General features: G+C 40.5%; 1 protein-coding gene and 1 non-coding gene across 5 annotated transcripts in view; both read right to left on the bottom strand.

Annotated features, from left to right (window-relative positions):
• RACGAP1 (Rac GTPase activating protein 1) overlaps nucleotides 1–19149 on the bottom strand; it is a 46376-nt gene continuing 27227 nt past the window's right edge. For all 4 annotated transcript variants that reach the window (XM_037030874.1, XM_037030872.1, XM_037030875.1 and 1 more), the window contains exons 3-17: nucleotides 13012–13214; nucleotides 11809–11945; nucleotides 10776–10845; nucleotides 9148–9201; nucleotides 8415–8495; nucleotides 7900–8017; nucleotides 7224–7354; nucleotides 6380–6544; nucleotides 4833–4928; nucleotides 4549–4747; nucleotides 2780–2885; nucleotides 2487–2619; nucleotides 2236–2371; nucleotides 1422–1530; nucleotides 1–1095 (exon numbers count right to left, since the gene is read on the bottom strand). In XM_037030874.1, the coding sequence (XP_036886769.1) occupies nucleotides 1020–1095; nucleotides 1422–1530; nucleotides 2236–2371; nucleotides 2487–2619; nucleotides 2780–2885; nucleotides 4549–4747; nucleotides 4833–4928; nucleotides 6380–6544; nucleotides 7224–7354; nucleotides 7900–8017; nucleotides 8415–8495; nucleotides 9148–9201; nucleotides 10776–10845; nucleotides 11809–11945; nucleotides 13012–13214 (1814 nt within the window). In that variant the 3' untranslated portion in view covers nucleotides 1–1019. The remainder of the gene's footprint in view (nucleotides 1096–1421; nucleotides 1531–2235; nucleotides 2372–2486; nucleotides 2620–2779; nucleotides 2886–4548; nucleotides 4748–4832; nucleotides 4929–6379; nucleotides 6545–7223; nucleotides 7355–7899; nucleotides 8018–8414; nucleotides 8496–9147; nucleotides 9202–10775; nucleotides 10846–11808; nucleotides 11946–13011; nucleotides 13215–19149) is intronic.
• Nucleotides 15997–16103, bottom strand: LOC118976518 (U6 spliceosomal RNA). Its single transcript, XR_005064285.1, has one exon. It is a non-coding gene; the product is annotated as a U6 spliceosomal RNA (small nuclear RNA).

Genomic DNA, 19149 nt, shown 5'->3' with positions numbered 1-19149 from the left:
TTCTAAATATGCGTTTTACAGATAAGGGTCAATATGGGTCATAAACGTTAGATAGAAAAAAGCATTTTTACAGACATTGAAAATAACTTTAATAAAAGTAAACACTCATATTTATCTAGATGTGGCTATGTTACACAGGAAGATTTCAGCATCCAAAGTGCAAAGACAAAATGACTGTGGCCTTTCTTGCCACACAAAATTTAACACTCTCCCCTATAGCTTACTCTTGTTAGTTGGGATGCTAAACAGCATACTGACCACTCGGGGGACTTGATGGGGGGGCCGTGTATTAGAATGAATTCAACTTGTGAACAAATTGGGTTTGACCCCAACCAAACCCAAAGTCCAGCCAGAGACCCATTAGAGATAAATATAATTGTAGTGTCACTTTTACAAGGCTGTGCCACTTAACACTAGTAAACCCAATCAATGTAAATTAGAGCTAAGCTTACAGCCATCACTAGTTCTGTCCTCACCTTACCCCATTTTTATGAAGGCTCCATATTACAGCTCCAGTTCATCATGAGAGAAGGAGAACTTCCAAGTTCTCAGAAAGAGCCATCCTATAGCCTATGTCCAAATCTTTCTTTACCCTGCCCTCCCAACTTCCACCCTGAGACAAGCCCATCTTTCTGGAGAAGTAGGGCCTCTGTCTTTGTCTCATGGAAATTGGTTCTAAACAAACCAGAGAAAGGTCAATCCATGAGCAGCATTTAGCTAAGTCAAAGGGACAAGACCCACCCCTACCCACCCCCCAAAAATCATAGTGAATTCCATACTATTCCTATAAAGATCTCCCATCTAAAAGATCCCAGCGACAGCACAAAGTGTTCATATTACATTACTTGAGGAGAAGGAGAGGAAGATATATATAGTTTTAAAACCCCCATGCACAATTAAACTTGATTAAAATCCTGGAGAATGCTAAAAGTAGTAACAGTACAGGAGGCTGCGGAGCAGAGTACAGGCGCGCCCTTCCTTGCAGTCGGTATACGCTGTAAGCAACAGGAGATGTGACTTCACTTGAGCATTGGAGAAGCAAAAAAGTTGCCCTGTCTTCCTAGGTTGGTGGCAGACTTGCTTTTGCTCCCAAATCTAAAGAAAAAGAGAATAAACTAGAAAAGTAGTCTATAAAAAAATAGTAAATGAACAATGATAACACGACAATGTAATCAACTACAGGTAGAGACCCCTCAAAACTACTCTGTAAGCTACTCTGTCACCTGAGATGAGAGGAGAAACAGTAAAGACCTTTGGATGCTTTTAAAAGGGGGAAGCTCACAGCTCAAAGTTCCCTCTTAAAGTCTGATGGCCAGGTAAGATCTAACTCAATCTTTCTTTCTATTAGCTTCAGTATGATGGAAAAGAAACGTAAGGGAGCAGTAATTTTTTACTTTCCCAAGCAGGCCAATTCTGCATACCTGGGAGTGTTCCTGGTGAGCGTGGAGCGGACCCTCTGCGACAGGGAGCTGGATGAAGGAGTCTTGAGAAGCTGATGCTCAGGAGTTGTCACGGGCCCCAGCAAACTCACTTCAGTCAAAGGTAAGACATATTTTTACAGGAGGGGAAGAAAGAAAGCACCCTTGTAAGTGGCTAGTTTTGCGCTGGAATCCCCGTGAAGCACTTAAGAGCTAAGGCTGGAGACCTAGCGCCGTCTCGGGGATCACCTTTGTCACCGTGTGTAGGACGCCAGTGTGTCTTCTGAACCATGCGGGCAACTGCTCAGTGAACAGCTGACATTCACTTCCTGATTTAGGACGTTCTCAAACTCTAAACTTCATGAACCTAACATTTGACCATTCGATTTTTTGCCTATACTAGATAAAGTAATATGCTCCCTTATAATGAAAGAACGAACAGATCTCCAACACCTGTGATGCTGAACTGAAACCAGCCTCATACATTTTTGGTGGCAATATAAACTGGAAAAGCTTTTAAGAAATCAGGTTGGTAAAACATATCAAGAAACCTGGTAATAATAATAAATATATAAATTAATGTAAGTGTGTGTTTTTAAAAAATTCCATATGGGTAAAGAATAACATAAAAAAGTGAAAAATAAATCAGGAAAGTAGAACTGTACAAATTTTCCTTTTACTGTTAGAATTCTCAAAATAAATTTTTATTGAAGAATATGAATTTCAAACAACTCTAGCAAAGGCCAGGCGAGAGCATGTGACCAAAAGTGGAGAGGGAGTCGGGTCCTTTAAAAAGCGCAACCCAGGCCTTACTTACCTTTAATATCTGGTGTCTGTGGTGTTGAGAAGGCATTTGCATTTTCAATGACATGCATGGGGTCAATGTTCTCTTGCTCCACCATCATGAACTGACTCCAGTATTCCAGGGGCAGTGAAAGCAAGCGTTCAACCACCTAAAAGTCACCGAACATGTCAGCAAACTTCCAAACTTCAGGGCTCACTTCTCACCCGTCTCTTATCATGTTGTCACACATGTCCATACACACACACATATATATGCTTGCCTACCTTGGGTTGACGCTTGATGTCCTGTAACATTGTCACTGGATCTGGATTGGGCACAGCGTGGGCAACTATTGTAGGGCCAAAGACTTTAGCCAGATTGGCAACATCCATTTTAGTGTTTGGGCTCTGAGCCACTCTAAGCAAAAGAGCACTAAATTAGCAGACTTGCTCCTCCACTTAAACACAGACCAAAACACAAGTTCTACAAGAAAACGATTCACCTCCCTAACACACAGAGCACATTACCTTCCCTTGGAAAATCACAACCTCCAGAAACAGCTCTCTGCTGTGCTCACCTCTGCAAATGGATCATGAGGAAAGCTAATGTATCTCTGTTGGCCTGGGGCAGCTCACCAACAGCCTGGTACATGGCAGCTATGCTGTTGTCTTCGTCTGTGACTTCTGTGAATGAAAAGAAAGCACCAAGAGGCCTAAGACTTCTTTCCCTTGACAGCAGGCTTCCAAGTTATCGACCACAAAGTCTCATCTATACAGTAAGCTTCTGGAACTTCTGATTAGGTTCATGACTACATCAGACTCTAGTTTCATTAACAAGCAGGATACTGACCAACAGTTCAATATTAGAAATCAGAACTTTTAAAAAGCAGCTCCTGCAGTTAGGGAAAGCAGCCAGCAACCTATGCGTCAGGAAGGCAGAAGTACAGCTGCGCTGCCTGCAGTTATCAAGAAGGTATTTGTTCATAAAATGTGTTTATAGGCCCACCGTGTACCAGTTACTATTGGAGGAGTTAGTCAGAAAGCAAATATCTACCAGGTAGCAGCACATGTAATAAAAGGCAGGCCAGAAGCTAAAAAGCTGTTATTTTAGACAAGGTGGTCAGGAAAAATATTTCTTCTGTTTCCTTAAACAAAACAAAACCTATTTTATAGGATTATTGTGAGAATTACACAAGCAGATTTATATAAAAGGATTAGAAAGTTGTTCAGCACATGCTAAGCACTTCGTAAATGTTGGTTGATGATGTTGATAATTTTGTAATTCATACCACTCTATTCCTTCCACCCTGGAGGATTATTGTTGAGAATTATACAAGCAGATGTATTTTAGACAAGGTGGTCAGGAAAAATATTTGCTTTCTTTTTAGGTATCTGACTAAAAATTACACAGAAAGAAAAGAAACCTGAAAGAAATAAAGAAGCAAATCATGCAAATATCATCTCAGGCTGGGACAACTAATGTAACTGGAAAGGAAAAAGAGAAGGATATTAAAGGAAATGATGTTGGAGACATAGCCAGGAGCCAAATCATGCAGGGCCTCTGAGCCACGCTAAGGATGCTAAGGACTGTGGGTTTTATTCTGCCAATGAAGGGAAGTCATTGGAAGATGCTGAGGACAGAACGGACATCATATAATTTACATTTTAAAAATTATTTATTTATTTTTAGACAGAGGGGAAGGGAGAGAGGGAGAGAAACATCAATGTGCGGTTGCTTCTTGCATGCCCTGCACTGGGGACCTGGCCTGCAACCCAGGCATGTGCCCTGACTGGGAATCAAACTGGTGACCCTTTGATTCACAGGCTGGTGCTCAATCCACTGAATCATAACAGCCAGGGCCATATTATTTAAATTTTAGAAGGACCACTCTTGCTTCTGTACAAGGATCATTCCATAGAGAGCAAGAGTAGAAACAGAAAAATCAGGAGGCTCTTACATCACTCCAGAGCAAGAGATGTTAAAAGTGGCAGTAGTAGAAGGAGTGACAAATTTAAAATTTCAGCTCTATTTTACAAGACCTTGTGGACAAGATTTACCAATGGATTAAACGTGGGGTGTGAGGAAAAGGAACCAAAGATGGCTCAAGTTCAAAATGACAACCTAAAACTTGACCACGCAACAACAACAAGAACCTGTTAGAGCCCTATACAGTTTAGACGTGGAGAGGACAGGCATGGGCAATATGGGTCTAGTTATTTACCAAAGTATCTGAGTATCTGCTAGGTTTCAGGAACTTTAGGAGGTGGGGATAAAACTGCAAACAAAAGAGCCAAAACTTCCTGCCCCTTGTGGGACTCACACTCAGGCATTAAGATACGCCCTTACCTGCTGCTTCCATAAAGGTCCGGTTTAGCCGAAAGGTCAGAAGGGGTTCTTTGAGGTTTCGAAGGAAGTCTTTCAGGAGGCTGCAGATAGCATGGATGTCATCCACTTTGCTGAGGAGGGGTACAGTTTTCACTCTGAAAAACTTCTCTTTCAGTTCCTTCACTGTCCGGTCACAGCCTGAGACCCGATACAGGCCTGTCTATTATCAAGATGGCACTTTCAGTTAAGAAGCTCTTGAGCATTAAGACGAGTAACAAATTCACCCTCTTCTACTGTACACTTACCTCACTCAGCCCTCTCTGCTCAATCTCATTTACGCAGTGGACGATTATGGAGGGGATCATTGGAGGAGTCTGGGACACATAATCTGCCAGCATTCCCTGCAAAGGCGAAGTTTAAAGTATCGTTTATACCACTTAGACCAGCAGGCCTAGACCAGTGGGCAGAACCACTTCCAGACTAATACTCAGGCCAGGACCTCAGGTCTACTTTTAATTCCCATTCCAAATGCATACGTTAGAACACAGACACTCAATTATTTTTCCTACCTCCACACCAGACTGATTTATGGTCAGAGATACCACACTCTTCATGAACAAGTAATAAAACCACTAGCTACAATGGCATCCTTGCTTCTCTTCTACTCAAGGGCATCCAAAAACAAGCAATAATGAGATTGCAGGTATAGCCTTTAATATAAACTAATTCATTACTTTAAAAAAAGAAAACCTTTAAAATTATTCTTAGTAAGGAAAATTAACACAACTCAATTTTGACATCAACCTACCTATAGAGGAAAACTCCACAGTACTATATCAGAGTACAGAAGTCTTGTAAAAAATTAAAAAAAAAGAACTCTTAAGATTAGGGGGAAAAATAGTATTTGATTTGCTGGGAGCCGGGTAGCAGCTTAGTCATTTGCTTTGATTTGATTTTTCCTAATGTTGCTTGTATAATAAATACTTTCTCAATGGATTAAATCAAATTTTAGAAATAAGCAACCTAATCTTAATAGCCTAGTATGGAATACCTCTAACGTAAAAGAATGTTCATTCACAGATAAAATTTTATGTCAGCTGGGATTTGATTCAAAATAATTCACTAGACAGGGCCAGGAGGAAGAGATGGAAGTATTGATAAATCAAGACTGGACATGAATTAGTAATTGTGGAATGTGAATGACAGAAACCAGGGATTAGTTATACTAATCTCCCTACTTTGTATATGTTTCAAATTTTACGAAACAGGATAAGCTGGGGAGGGGAGGGAAGAGGAAAGAAGAGGAGAAAAGGAAGGGGAGAGAGGAAAGGAGAGGATGGAAAGAAGGAAGGGTGAGGAGGACAGAAGGGAGGGAGAGAGAAAGGGGAAGAGAGGGTGGAGAGAGAGGGTGAGTATGGAAGAGGAATTTGGTCTAGAAAGATTGCAAAAAAGAGACAAACACGAATAGCACTCGTCTGCAAGTTACCATTTTGTCATTTCTATTCATTATTCATGGGAGGAAACATACTCGATGGCATTACTTCTAGAACAAAAACTGACATTCAGCTTTAGAAAAACTAAGAAGCCACCCTGGCTGGTGTAGCTCAGTGGATTGAGCACAAGCCTGCGAATCAGAGGATCACCGTTCGATTCCCAGTCAGGGCACATGCCTAGGTTGCAGGCTGGTTCCCTAGAGGCCAGTTCCCATCAGAGGATGCACGAAAGGTAACCATACATAGATGTTTCTCTCCCTCTCTCCTTCCCTTCTAAAGATAAATAAATAAATAAACTCTAAAAAAAAAAAAGAAAAGCTAAGAAGCCCTAACACAAGGATGCTTCCCATAGGTCGTACCTCTCCAATCTTAACAGGTGTTCCTACCAGGGTAGGAATGCAGGGAAGGGGACAGCGGTCCCGACATTCTGGATGAGAGACCACACGACAGTCTCGACACTTCAGAGACAGCTTGCCAAATTTTATCCGCTTTCCACATGGAACACAAGATTCAGGTTTAATAACCTAAGGATGAAACAGGGTGGAAGGAATAGAGTGGTATGAATTACAAAATTATCAACATCATCAACCAACATTTACTAAGTGCTTAGCATGTGCTGAACAACTTTCTAATCCTTTTATATACATCTGCTTATGTAATTCTCACAATAATCCTATAAAATAGGTTTTGTTTTGTTTAAGGAAACAGAAGCAAAAAGAGGCCAAGTAACTTGCATAAGGCCACCCAGCTGGAAGGGAATAGTGTACAGTGGTGGAAAGAACTCGTTTACAAGGGGTCAGAGAAACCTCCCTCTTAACTATGCCACTCACTGCCATGTGGCTCCATCAGGTTAGTTAATTCCTCCGAGTCTGTCAGTCTGCTCGGGTTTTTATGAGGAAACCAAATGGGAGAAGTTAAAATATCCTATTACTTAAGCATAAAACACAAATATTTATCCTTAAAAGTAAAAACAACTCCTTCCGAAAAGTTGCTTTCTTTGAATGTATTATTACTCACGAATGGAAAGCTACACACATTCTGTAATTTAGTAGTGACCCCTGGAGAGTGGGATTGGCAGAGGGAAGGAAATTCCAACATTTAACTCTGTAACGCTAAGCTATTTAAATTTGTTCCTGGGGTATATTATTTTCACAATTAAAAAGTTAAAGGTGCTCAAAGGTGAAGGAGCAACCCCAGGTTTACCGTCTTGGAGACGAAGTCATGCAGGCGCGTCCCTCCATTACTCTGCGGCGTGCTGGGGCCGTCCATCTCAGAGTGTGGCTCCTGCCGCCTGCTGCTCAAGGTGGAGTCGCTGTTCCAGGGCTGTAAAGTACCTATAAGACAAGCAACCTGAACCTTAAATCTTAAGTATTTTGTTCCTTCTGAGTTTTAAAGCCAATTTTAAAAAAAAGATTTTATGTATTTATCTTTAGAGGGGAAGAGGAGGACAGAAGGAGAGAAATATCAATGTATGGTTGCCTCTCCGGGGTCCCCTGCCGGGAACTGGCCTGCAACCCAGGCATGTGCCCTGACTGGGAATCGAACCCACACTCAATCCACTAAGCTACACCAGCCAGGGCTTAAAGCCAATTTTAATATCACTGGTAGATAAGCAGTAATCTATAACCATAACCAGAAGTGGACAGAAATGCCTCTGTATTAAAAAAAGCAGCACCAAGAATAACAAGGCATGCACTGGAGGCATGGGCCAGGCTGGCACCCCCGGTGGGACCTGACACAGGGCTCTGGCCTTCTGTAAGCAGCAGTTAAAAAACTACCCAAAACATCCAACTCCTGCCTCTGGAAGGTTCTAAGAAACAGATTCTCCCAAATTTCACCAGCTGTCTACACAGGCAACTCAGCCACAAACCCAGCGGACCTGTTTTCCCTCGGCTTCTTGTCCAGCACGGCACCGTTTCAATGGTGGACGTAGCTTCGATGGGCCCGCCATCATTGGGAACAGTCACTGTGGTTTTTGCAACTATGGATTCATTCCCCTGAAACAAAAGTTGTAATGAGGGAAAGATGAAGATTTGAATCTAATTTCTCCTCCATTATAGGGTTTTGGAGTGCATGAAAAATTCCTTTGTCAGGACTTAAGGTCCCACCCAAATCACTATTAAGTCGAAATCTCACATTTTAGACATGGATACACACACACAACACACACACACACACAAGCATCTAAGAATCAAGCATAAAACTGATGGTTGTTTACTTAATCAGACCAATTCCACTCATATGGATGATAAGGATCCTATTACATAAAAAATTCACCAACACCTCTCTCAAAAGAAAAAGTGTAATGAATGCTGACTCAGAATTTTTAATGCTCGGGGCCCCTAATCTTTGATGTGCTCAAGACCACAATTTTCTTGGCCTGACTCTTCTTACCTGGTCGGCTGTGGAGCCAATGGATCTCGTTTTCTTTATGGGTCCAGGAGGACCATCAATGAACTGTCGGCTGCTGGATCGCTAGAGGGGGGGCGAACACCAGTAACTTTAGTGCCAAGCAGAAGATCTGAAGCACAGAAGATACACTTATCCCATTAGACAACTTGGATGCAAATCCCAGGTGTCAGAGCTATGGTGAATAACAAAAAACATGCTCTCTCTCTCACTGTCTATTTCCACGTGAAGCATAAGTGGTAGCAACACAAAATGCCTTTAGTGCCCTTGAAGAATCCAGCAAGCTTTGGAAAAATTTAGATAACAGCACCAGAAAAAGTAGAGCTGTAATCCTATCCAAGGACATCACGTCTTCGAGACATATTCGGTACGCTAAACAAACACACAGAGAGCTCTCTGAATATCCCATTATACACACATTTCATCTGAAGTTTATATTAAAGCACAAAAGTCCTGCATAAAAATCCATATGACAACTCAGAACAAACAAGTATATCCTTTCCACACAATGAATGAAGCGAGAGCAGCTCGGAATAGTAAAATGGGACAGGACTCTGTCCTGAGTTACTACCTCAAGGAACACCAACACCATTCCCAGCATGAATTCATTTGGAACATATTCAACAATGGCTAGAGCAATGTGTCAGGAATGCAGTCTCATGGCAGAATTTTCAGAGAAAAGTCTTTTATTATTACTTGATTTTTAAAAAATACATACCCTCTTTTCTCTCTTCTTTAGTTTGAAAGCCTTTACCAAAGAAGAATCCCAATCCTGTTGAGAAATTACACTGTATTAATTAGTTCTTTGGTTGGGTTTCCCCTAAACCCTGTGCAAGTAAATTTACAGAGAAAGTTAAAAAGCCTCTTGAGTCAGACTCCCTAACTCACAATTTAGGGAGAAGAGAAAGGGGGGTCTCAAGTGTTATGGCTATAGAGCTGTAGCAAGTTAACATGTCTTCTTTCCAAAATTGAAGCTATTATAATAGAATCAGGAATCAATACCACTGAGGCAAGAAAAGGTTAAAGAATCAACTTCTGTCGTGATTAGTTCCAGGGCCTGGTCCTTTGTTTCTGATTATTTTTGTAATTAGTTTTAGAACTTACAGAAAGTTAGGCACCGTACTGATCATGTCAGATGTGATTCTTGCTCTTAAGGGACTCCTACCGTCTAATCAGATGTCTTGTACAATAGAGCCACTTACAAAGTTCCCATTTAGGTTTCACTTCTCTCAATCATCTCTCTTCCTTGGGTCCTGAAAACATTCACCACTGAAGAGTTATCTGTCTTTTCCTGTGGTCTAACTTCCCTTCACTTATTTTAACCTTTTACATTCACTTTTAGTCCCTCCTGTGATTTTCTTACTTCTGATAATTCCTGAGAACACAAAATCCAGAACATTGTCTATAGCAAATTGTAGCTTAGCTAAATGAATTTAACTTCTCCAATGGATGGTCAAATAATTTAGCTACTGGTTATTTGGTTCGGCTTCAGTTACAACAGCTATCATTTTGGTCTACCTCCAAAATCAGCTAAAATATGTTGTAGTTTTAGTATATATCCCAGATCTAGCCAAACACTGCACTTGGACAGAAAAGTCTTAGCCCATGTAACAAGAAGCTGTCACTTGTTTTGCTATCATCAGAAAACCAGCCTCCAATAACCTTCTGATTTATTGTTTTGTTTGCTAGCTTTCAGCCAGGAAAACCAATAAACTACCTGTCTCCTGAACATCAAAGATTGAAATATCAGATGACTTTTCATGCAAAAACACGACCAGAAGTTAAGAGAAGGGTGCTGCCCCCCAAGAGCAGGGTGTTAGAGTTTAGATACGCTAGCCACTGTGGATCAGAGCCTACACAGAACCTGGAGGCTTTCATGGGTCTTCTCGATGAAGATCCAGAGCACTGGTTTTCCTTCTTATTATGAAATACGACTAAATTTCCCTCAAGAACCAAACTAATTCAGAAATAAGGTACAAGTCAATTCTCCCCAAGAGCAACAAATAAGCCCTGTGTGAATAGAATTTTGCTAATTTTTTATTGCTAGCTGGGGTTTTAATAAGTCAAGATATAATAAATTAGTACACGCAGCTCACAGATCCATTACAAATTTAACCTTGTGCAAAATCCTGAATTCTATAATCTCACTTCCAGAAACTAAAAATAGATATATATGCTGGTCTCTTATAGTTTGTGTGGATTCATATTACAAAATGCTAGCTCAGTATCTGTAACACATTAATTAATAACATAGCAATAAAGAAATTCCATAATAATAAAGGACTGCAGGGGTACTCCTGAGGGAGAAGGAATATAAATCATTCTCAGAGATCAAATGTTCATTACCAGTGATTCATCAGTCTTGTCAAAGCTGATATCTGATAAAATGGAACCAGATTCATCAATGGTTGACAGTCTAGATGAGTGAAACAATACAAAGTTAGATACAGAGAGCAAAACCCACCAACACCCAGAACAAGTTACCTAAGAGGCCAGGTAATGTCAGCAATTTCATGGTCATGCCTTCCCTGTGGAGATAACTCCCAGCTCAAACGCTAGCTGTGGTGGGTTGCTTTTTAAAGGTTCATGAAGGAGTGTGTGTCATGTGTGTGTCCACATGCAACACAGTTGCTTTTTCAGCAGAGGCCTTATAACTACTGCTGAAAATTACAGTCAGGGGTATGGGTTCTATTCCCTACTGAGTTTGTACAACAGGCTACTAAACATTCACAAGGCAGAGGGGTGAAGTTTGATTTGATCCCAGCTGTGCTTGCTTTCTACAAGACAGAGTACTACCCAACATTAGTTTTTTAAGAAATTACGCCTGTACATCTTCTTAGTTATAAAGATTCCACATAAAACAACCAAGCAACAAAATAAATAGCTCTAAGAGTGCTGATCTTTCCTTACATATTGTACTGGAGGTATTAAATTCAAAGCCTGGTTGAGACTTTTAAAGAGGGAGGCAGCGGAACCAAAATGATTGTCTGGTCTTGGCTCATTGAAAGCCTTTCTAAACCAGAAGGGCTACAAGTGCTCTCTGGAGAGTAAACACTGAAAGTGCTGCTGAACTACCACTTTCACCTCTAGGCTTCTTAGCAATCTGCAGGATTAGTTATTGATGTGCAATTTAGCACCAACATCAAAATTTTACCCATGGTGAAACAACATCCTAAAGAAAGGTTTTAAAAAAACTGTTGAAGTAAAAAGAAATAGGGTGGTACTCGTGCCTTTATTTCCCACCCACCCTTCCTCCAAAGTCTTTTTCTGCTTTATTCAGCACACACTCTGGAAGCAGTATATTTAAGAGTTAAGATAACAGGAACTTCTGACGGCTGTGCTGCCTGCGATCAGATAACAACAGATGCAGTTCCCCCACCTTTTGTTCCCAGCATTGCCGACGGATGGTTGGCCTCTGTTGAGAAAAGCCAGAGCTGATTTTTGCTCCTCGCTTAGTTGAATGCTGACAGATGTGTCACACATGAGCATCTCTCGAATCAGCTGAATCTGTCTTTCCTACAGACCAAAGCAGAGTAAAAACATCCTAACTAACCAGGGGAGAAAACTTCACCTCGAATTTATGGGATGGGCAGACCAGAAAACATTAAAATATAGCATTATGCAAATGAGCATTCAGGAAGGCTGCTACACTAATAGCATATTAATTCATGTCAAGCCCAGATTGTGTCTCTGATTTCTGACTGGTAAAATGAACTCCATCTAGAGTAGTAAGGTTTCTGCTACAAGACTTTTGGATCAAACTGCTAATCCAAGTGGACAGGGTATTGCAAAATGAGAGTTCCAAAATAGATTTTGCATAGCAAAAACACTTTAGTGTCATTTTATCAGGATAATTATTGGCTGCTTCTACAGATCAAAACAGTCACCCACCTTTCTAAATGGTGGAGCAAAATGTATTAAAATGGATACAAAGCTGTGACTCACTAGAACTAAACAATCGGAGGTTACTAAGGCACCTAACACTGTACCATGATGGATTAGTGCCTCTGAGTAAAGGCTTTCTTTCCTTTGTACTGTGACCCACCTTGGTACATCAAGATGAAAGTGTTCTATGTTAGCCACAATGCTCAGCTTGTTGGATAAAAACCAGGGATTAGTTATCCTAATCTCTCCACTTTTGCATGTATTTTACCCTGAATTAGGAGTAGTACTGAAGAAAAGACTTGGAGTTGTCTTACCTGTGTCAATGACAAAATACCAGCTATTAATATAAGGATGAATACTCTGGGTGGCATGAGAGATGGCCAATCGTCTTGTGACAGATAAGTATTCCAGGATTTCCTTGCCCTCCCCCTTAATTTTAATTCTTCAAATTCTCACTTGAATCTGTCTAATAAGTAGTAGTTTTAAGTCTAAAGGAGGAAAAAAATTAAATTTCAACCTGTGGAAAACAAGATTCCCAGCCTGCCAATTTCAGGTCCAATAATGAACAAGCTATCAATGGACAGGTTTAGTTCTTTAGTGTGGAGTAAAAAACGGGGTGCATCTGGCAAGTGGAAACATCAGCTGCTGCTTCCCCCTTCCCCAGCGCCGTAGTTCTAGCACAGAAAACAATACACACCAGCTTTTCACAGTCAGCCTCAGCCCGCTGTCTCCGTTTGATCTCTACATCCACCTGATTGCGTGCATGCTTCAGCTTCACATCCAGAGCACTGCGCTCAGTCTCTGCTTTCATCAAAAGATCCTTGTATTTCCCCAGCTCGTGGTCTGTTCTCTGCCACTTTTTACGGAAATCCTCAAAGTCCTTTGCCAATTGGATGAATTCTAAGGAAAGAATGTGGAGGGTGGGGGAGCACTTTAATAATTCAAGCATCAAACAGTGTATAAACACTCTCCTAACTGATTCCTCTGGTTAGTTTTACTCCAAATACATAATTAAGGGACCAGCTAAATGATGGGCAAATCCAGCTGAAAACAACCCAAAACAGATCCTGGATATACGTTCATCACTCCAGATGAGAGAGCTTTGTGGGGAGCAATTCCTGTTTCAAGAGCCCACTTACATTAGCTTAGCCAGTGGCATCTGCTGTGGAATAAGTAACTCATTAGTCACCTGGCTCCAGATGTAACACCAACACTGAAAGCTCCTGAACAGAAGGCAATCAAAGTGGGGGATACCTTTGGGGCAGCTGTCACACACCAGGACAGTTACAGCTACAAAACCATAACAGCTTCCTTTAGAGGCACCCATTGCTGTGCCAGAGAGATGTTAAACAGCAAATTCAAATGTAACTATTGTAATATGCTCCAGTAGATGTAGATTAATATTACAGATGTCTAGGCCTACAATGCCATTCAGCTATATAATTATACAAATATTGATTTGAAAGTAAAAAGCCAATTTGCTTTGTTGTTTAACACTGCCCTGAAGGGGATATAAACATTCCTGTTGGAAAGATACAGGAAGAGAAGATCATACTAGTTTTGGGTGAGTCACTGAAAACAGAATACAGAGTTTCTCCAAATGTCTGCAAAGACAACATCACTTCTAAGGCAGCACCTCAAAGCATGAAAGCCCTAGTGGCATTCATTGTTATCATTTGCTACAGGCAAAGACTTTTTTTCTAATGCCTTACTATTTTCTAGTTAACCTGAGTCTATCTCTAAGCACCATTTTCTACCAGTACCATGAAGGAAGTTTTAAAGGTGTACCTCTGTTGATCAAACTAACCCAGTTTACAGCTGAAATTAAGGCAAATTTGCACAAGGCTAGCAGAGTCTTAGGTAGTAAGAGCACTTTTCCAATTTTGAATTTAACCTAAGAGCATAGAAACAATATAGTGCACTTAAAAAAAAAAAAGATTTTATTTATTTTCCAAGACAGAGGAAAGGAGAGGGAAGAGAGGGAAACATTCAATGTGTGAGAGAAACATCAGTTGGTTGCCTCTCACACGCCCTCAACCACATATCCAGTCCACAACCCAGGCTTGTGCCCTAACTGGGAACTGAACTGGTGACCTTTAGGTTCACAGGTGGGTGACTCAGTCCATTGAGCCACACCAGCCAGGGCAATATAGTGAGTGCCTTTTTAAAGCAATTTGAATAATGTGACTAAATTTCAAACTTCAAATGAAAATTAGGGTACCAATTCAATTTACAAAAACAAAATCACACACATAAGGAATTACCAGATTCTAGCAACCCAAGATTTCAGCAAAAGAGTATTATGACCTAGTTATCTTAGACAATGCAAATATCAAGGACTATATATATATATATATAAAACAATTAAAATAGTTTTAAATGATACACTGGTTAAGTTTCAAACACATCACTAAGGTATTTTTCTCCCTTCTTAAACACTTTTTTTTTCAAAGATTTATTTATTTTTTTTAGAAAGAGGGTAAGGAAGGGAGAAACAGAGAGAGAGAAACATCAATGTGTGGTTGCCTCTCAGGCGCCCCCTACTGGGGACCTGGCCTGCAACCCTGTGCCCTGAGTGGGAATCCAACCAGCGACCCTTTGGTTTGCAAGATGGCACTCAATCCAGTAAGCCACACCAGCCAGGGCTCTTCCTTCTTAATTTAAAGAAAACAAACAATGCATCCTTTTGCAAATTGAATAATTTCAACATTACAGATTCACAAGGAAAAAAAACTAGAAACCAAAGCTAGTTCTTCACCATGTTCACTGGCAATTCATCAAGTAGTACACTTATGACTTGTGTGTTTCCCTGATGTATTCAATACATAATACTTCAATTTCAAAAAATAAAGAACAAGAAACACTTTTCAACTACACAGTGTAAAAACTTTCTAGCTCCACACTGTGGTTAATGAAATGTTCCTAAATATAGTGGTACATACACACACTCAAATATTTAGAAAATTAAAAAACAATCTGAGAATGGAAACATTTCCATTTGACCTAATTTTGCCAGTTTTTTGTTCTTTAGGGTACTCCTTGATAAGTCTTATTAAGTTTAGGTTTTAATTTCTGGTTATTGTTAACTGTCATATATTACAGGTCTCACTGAATTGGATGACAGAACTTAAACCTTGATACTTTATTTGTACCAGTTCATTTCAAGGAAGAAGTTCCTAATTTAATAGTACAAATTATTAAATTACTAGTAGTTCAACTTAGTTTGTTAGACCAAAACCAGAACATTTGCATACATGACTAAGTTACTACTTTTTGCATACAGTTCAGTTATAAACCAAGTTTGCTACAATGGGTCAAAAAGGTACTTTAGACCACAGACCAGGAAAACTTTCAATGTTGGAGATCAACAAACATGGCTCTTTCTTTGTGCCAGTTTGTGGATTATAATTTGATGTGGTAGTAGCCTGTCATGAAGTACACATTCAAAAGAGGTTTTTAATTTTTTAAAAAATGTGAAACGGCCCTGGCTGGTGTAGCTCAGTGAATTGAGCACGGGCCTGTGAATCAGACGATCGTGGTTCGATTCCCAGTCAGGGCACATGCCTGGGTTGCAGGCCAGTTCCCAGCAGAGGACGCACAAGAAGCAACCACACATTGATATTTCTCTCCCTCTCTCCTTCCCTTCCCCTCTAAAGATAAATAAATTAAAAAATATTTTTTAAAAAATGTGGAACCCTTCATGAATTTGCACGTCATCCTTGTGCAGGGGCCATGCTAATCTTCTCTGTATCGTTCCTATTTTAGTCTATGTGCTGCTGAAGTGAGCACCAAAAGATTTAATAAATTCAAACTATCTCCTTAAAAAGTTATGTACAAGGTCTGTCCAGAAAGTATCCAGCCACACAGTATGACAAAGAGACATTTATTGAAGATACAAGAAACATTGTGCACAGGACAATGACACCACAGTCCCCTTCAAAGTAGGCACCTTGGAACCTCACACGGTTTTCCCATTGCCATTACCTGCCCTGTGGTATTTTTCTGAATTTCATTGATGGTCTGAAATCCTTCCCTTTCAAAGGTGATCTGAGTTTTGGGAAAGCCAGAAGTTGCAGGGTGCCAAATCTAGGTTGTAGGGTGGCTGAGTCACCTGGGTGATTGATGTTTTGCCAAAAACCTCTGCATAAGATATAGATGCATGAGCAGGCAATTTATCATTATGAAGCTGCCCATCACCAGCTGCCCATAGCTGCGGCCTTCTCCATTGGCCAAATAGTTTCTACAGAGGAACGTTGAAGATTAAAGTAAAATCTGATGCATATTCATTGCTGTAGGAGTCATTTTGAATGTGACGACCACACAGTACACATGTTCACTCGATGGCATCTACTGCCTACTGACTTGTACAGTGAAGTCATCATTGTTCACACATGTGCATTCCAGTCCATTCTCCTTGGCTGCCAGGTTACATGGATGTTGAGCAAACAATTCTCATTGTATTAACAATGGCTATACTTTTTCCAGACAGACCTAATCATATACATTAAATTATAAAATGAAACTAACAAAGAGGAGAAAGAAGAAAATTTTCCTGAAATAAATTGAGCCTTGGCCAGGTGGCTCAGTTGGTTGGAACATCATCCCATGTATCAAAAGGTTGTGGGTTCAATCCTCAGTCAGGGCACATACCTAGGTTGTGGCGATCCCTTGTTGCAGCCCGTATGAGAGGCAACCAATCAATGTTTCTCTCTCACAATGATGTTTCTCTCTCTTTCCCTTCCTCTCTCTCTACAACAGGGATGTCCATCCCTTTAGAGTCTTTGGATCACACTGAAAGAAGAGTTGTCTTGGACCACACATTAAATATATTGGAACACATAATCCCCCCAAAATCTCGTAACGTTTTAAGTATGATCACGATTTTGTGTTGAGCTGCATGTGGCCCATGGGCTGCAGGTTGGACACCCCTACTCTAAAACCAAAAAATATATCCTTAGGTGAAAATTTAAAAAATAAATTGAGGATAATATTTGATTCATAAATAAACACACACATATGTGTATACACACACTGGGGACCTGTGTGTGTGTGTGCAAATACATCAGGATTTGGTTCATAATTCAGTAAACAGATTAAAGTAGTTCCAGAAATCTTGTTTTCTCAGCTTACTCCTCCTACGTACGGCTTTCGCTCCTGGGCCCTTTATATTCCTTCACTACCCTCTAAACTTCTTAAGGGCAATGACCCTGTGTCTGTTTTGCTCTTTTACCCCCAGTGCCTTGCACTCTGTCTGATACATGGCCAGCATTTAAATATTCATTGAGCCCTGGCTGGTGTGGCTCAGTGGATTGAGCGCCAGCCTGCAAAGTAAAGGATCACAGGTTTGATTCCCAGTCAGGGCACATACCTGGGTTGCCGGCCAGGTTCCCAGTGAGGGGCACACAAGAGGCAACCACACATTGATGTTTCTCTCCCACTCTTTCTCCCTCCCTTCCCCTCTCTCTAAAAATAAATAAATAAAAATATTTTTTAAAAATTAAAAAATAAGTAAATAAATATTCACCGAAAGCATGGATGTGGAATTGCTGTTCAGATCAAGTTTAAACTCCAGGGATCCAAGCCCACCTTACCGATTTAACCAAACTTACTCCCACCACTCCACTGCAACACCTTCTTTGTAGCTAACCCAGTCTGTCCCGGCTCCCAGAACAGACCCATGCTCATTTCTGTCTTCCCACTTATGCACTCCAAATGGAACGCCCTACCTACTCTTCATGTACCCATTTTTCTAGTTGCATCTGCTTTATGAATCCTTTCCTAATTTGTTTGTTCCACACTAAATTTTTCTCTACTTCCCACAAGCATATATTTTGATACTTGTATTATCTGTTTCATGTGAAAAAATTCTGTCTCTAAAACTTAAATCCATAATCTTCTTGAAGACAGGCACCATATCACATACACTTCAATATAGCCTACTGTATATAGCATAGTACAAACTCAGCATGGTGTTGGCATACAATAGGCACCTCATAAATACTGTTATATTTATTCCTCATTGACAGACCAACAATATAAAATTCTGGCAGCTCATATAAAATAAAAGGTAAAAATCATGTAGACCTAGGAAAACAAAGATAACAAAATACCTAATGCTATTAAAGTCATTTTATGTGGATATTAACCTTCACTCTGATCTTTCAGTAACCTTGAACTTAGCTTTAAAAAAGACTATATAAAAGCCCTGGCTGGGGAGGGCGTAGCTCAGTGGATTGAGCACAGGCCTGCGAACCAGAGGATCGCGGTTCAATTCCCAGTCAGGGCACATTCCTGGGTTGCAGGCCAGTTCCCTGCAGGCCAACTCCCAGCAGGGGATGCGCAAAAGGCAACCATACATTGATGTTTCTCTCCCTCTCTCCTTCCCCTTTAAAGATAAATTAATTAATTAATTTTAAAAAAAGCCTCAAAAAACAAACAAACAAACAAAAAGACTATATAAGAAGGAGATGGAGGAATGAAGTTATTATGATGAAACTCAAGAGTAAAGAGTCAGGATGCCCAGGCATGGGAGGATTTCCTAGAGTCAAAAAATAGGACTGAGACTGGCTAGTTGCAGATAGGAGATTTCTGGAGTCTAGAAAACGCTGGGCCTCTTTGTCCTCAAAAGTGAACATAATGGGGAGGGGTATGACGGCAGCAGAGTAGGAGGATCTATCTCACACCACCTCCTAGAACCAAACTGGAAATAGAGGGGAATAGCGACCCAAAATAAACAACCAAAGACTACTGGAAGAGGAGACTCTTAACCAAGAACAGACATATGCCACCATGAGATGGATAGGAAGGGTGGGGACGCAAAAGGGACTGGTACTGC

This window comes from Sturnira hondurensis, unplaced genomic scaffold (genome assembly GCF_014824575.4).
Source record: "Sturnira hondurensis isolate 20B ecotype Veracruz unplaced genomic scaffold, ASM1482457v3 Scaffold0020903, whole genome shotgun sequence".
Lineage (NCBI taxonomy): Eukaryota > Metazoa > Chordata > Mammalia > Chiroptera > Phyllostomidae > Sturnira > Sturnira hondurensis.
The sequence above is the reverse complement of the archived record's forward strand: the minus strand, read 5'-3'. Positions and strand labels throughout refer to the sequence as shown.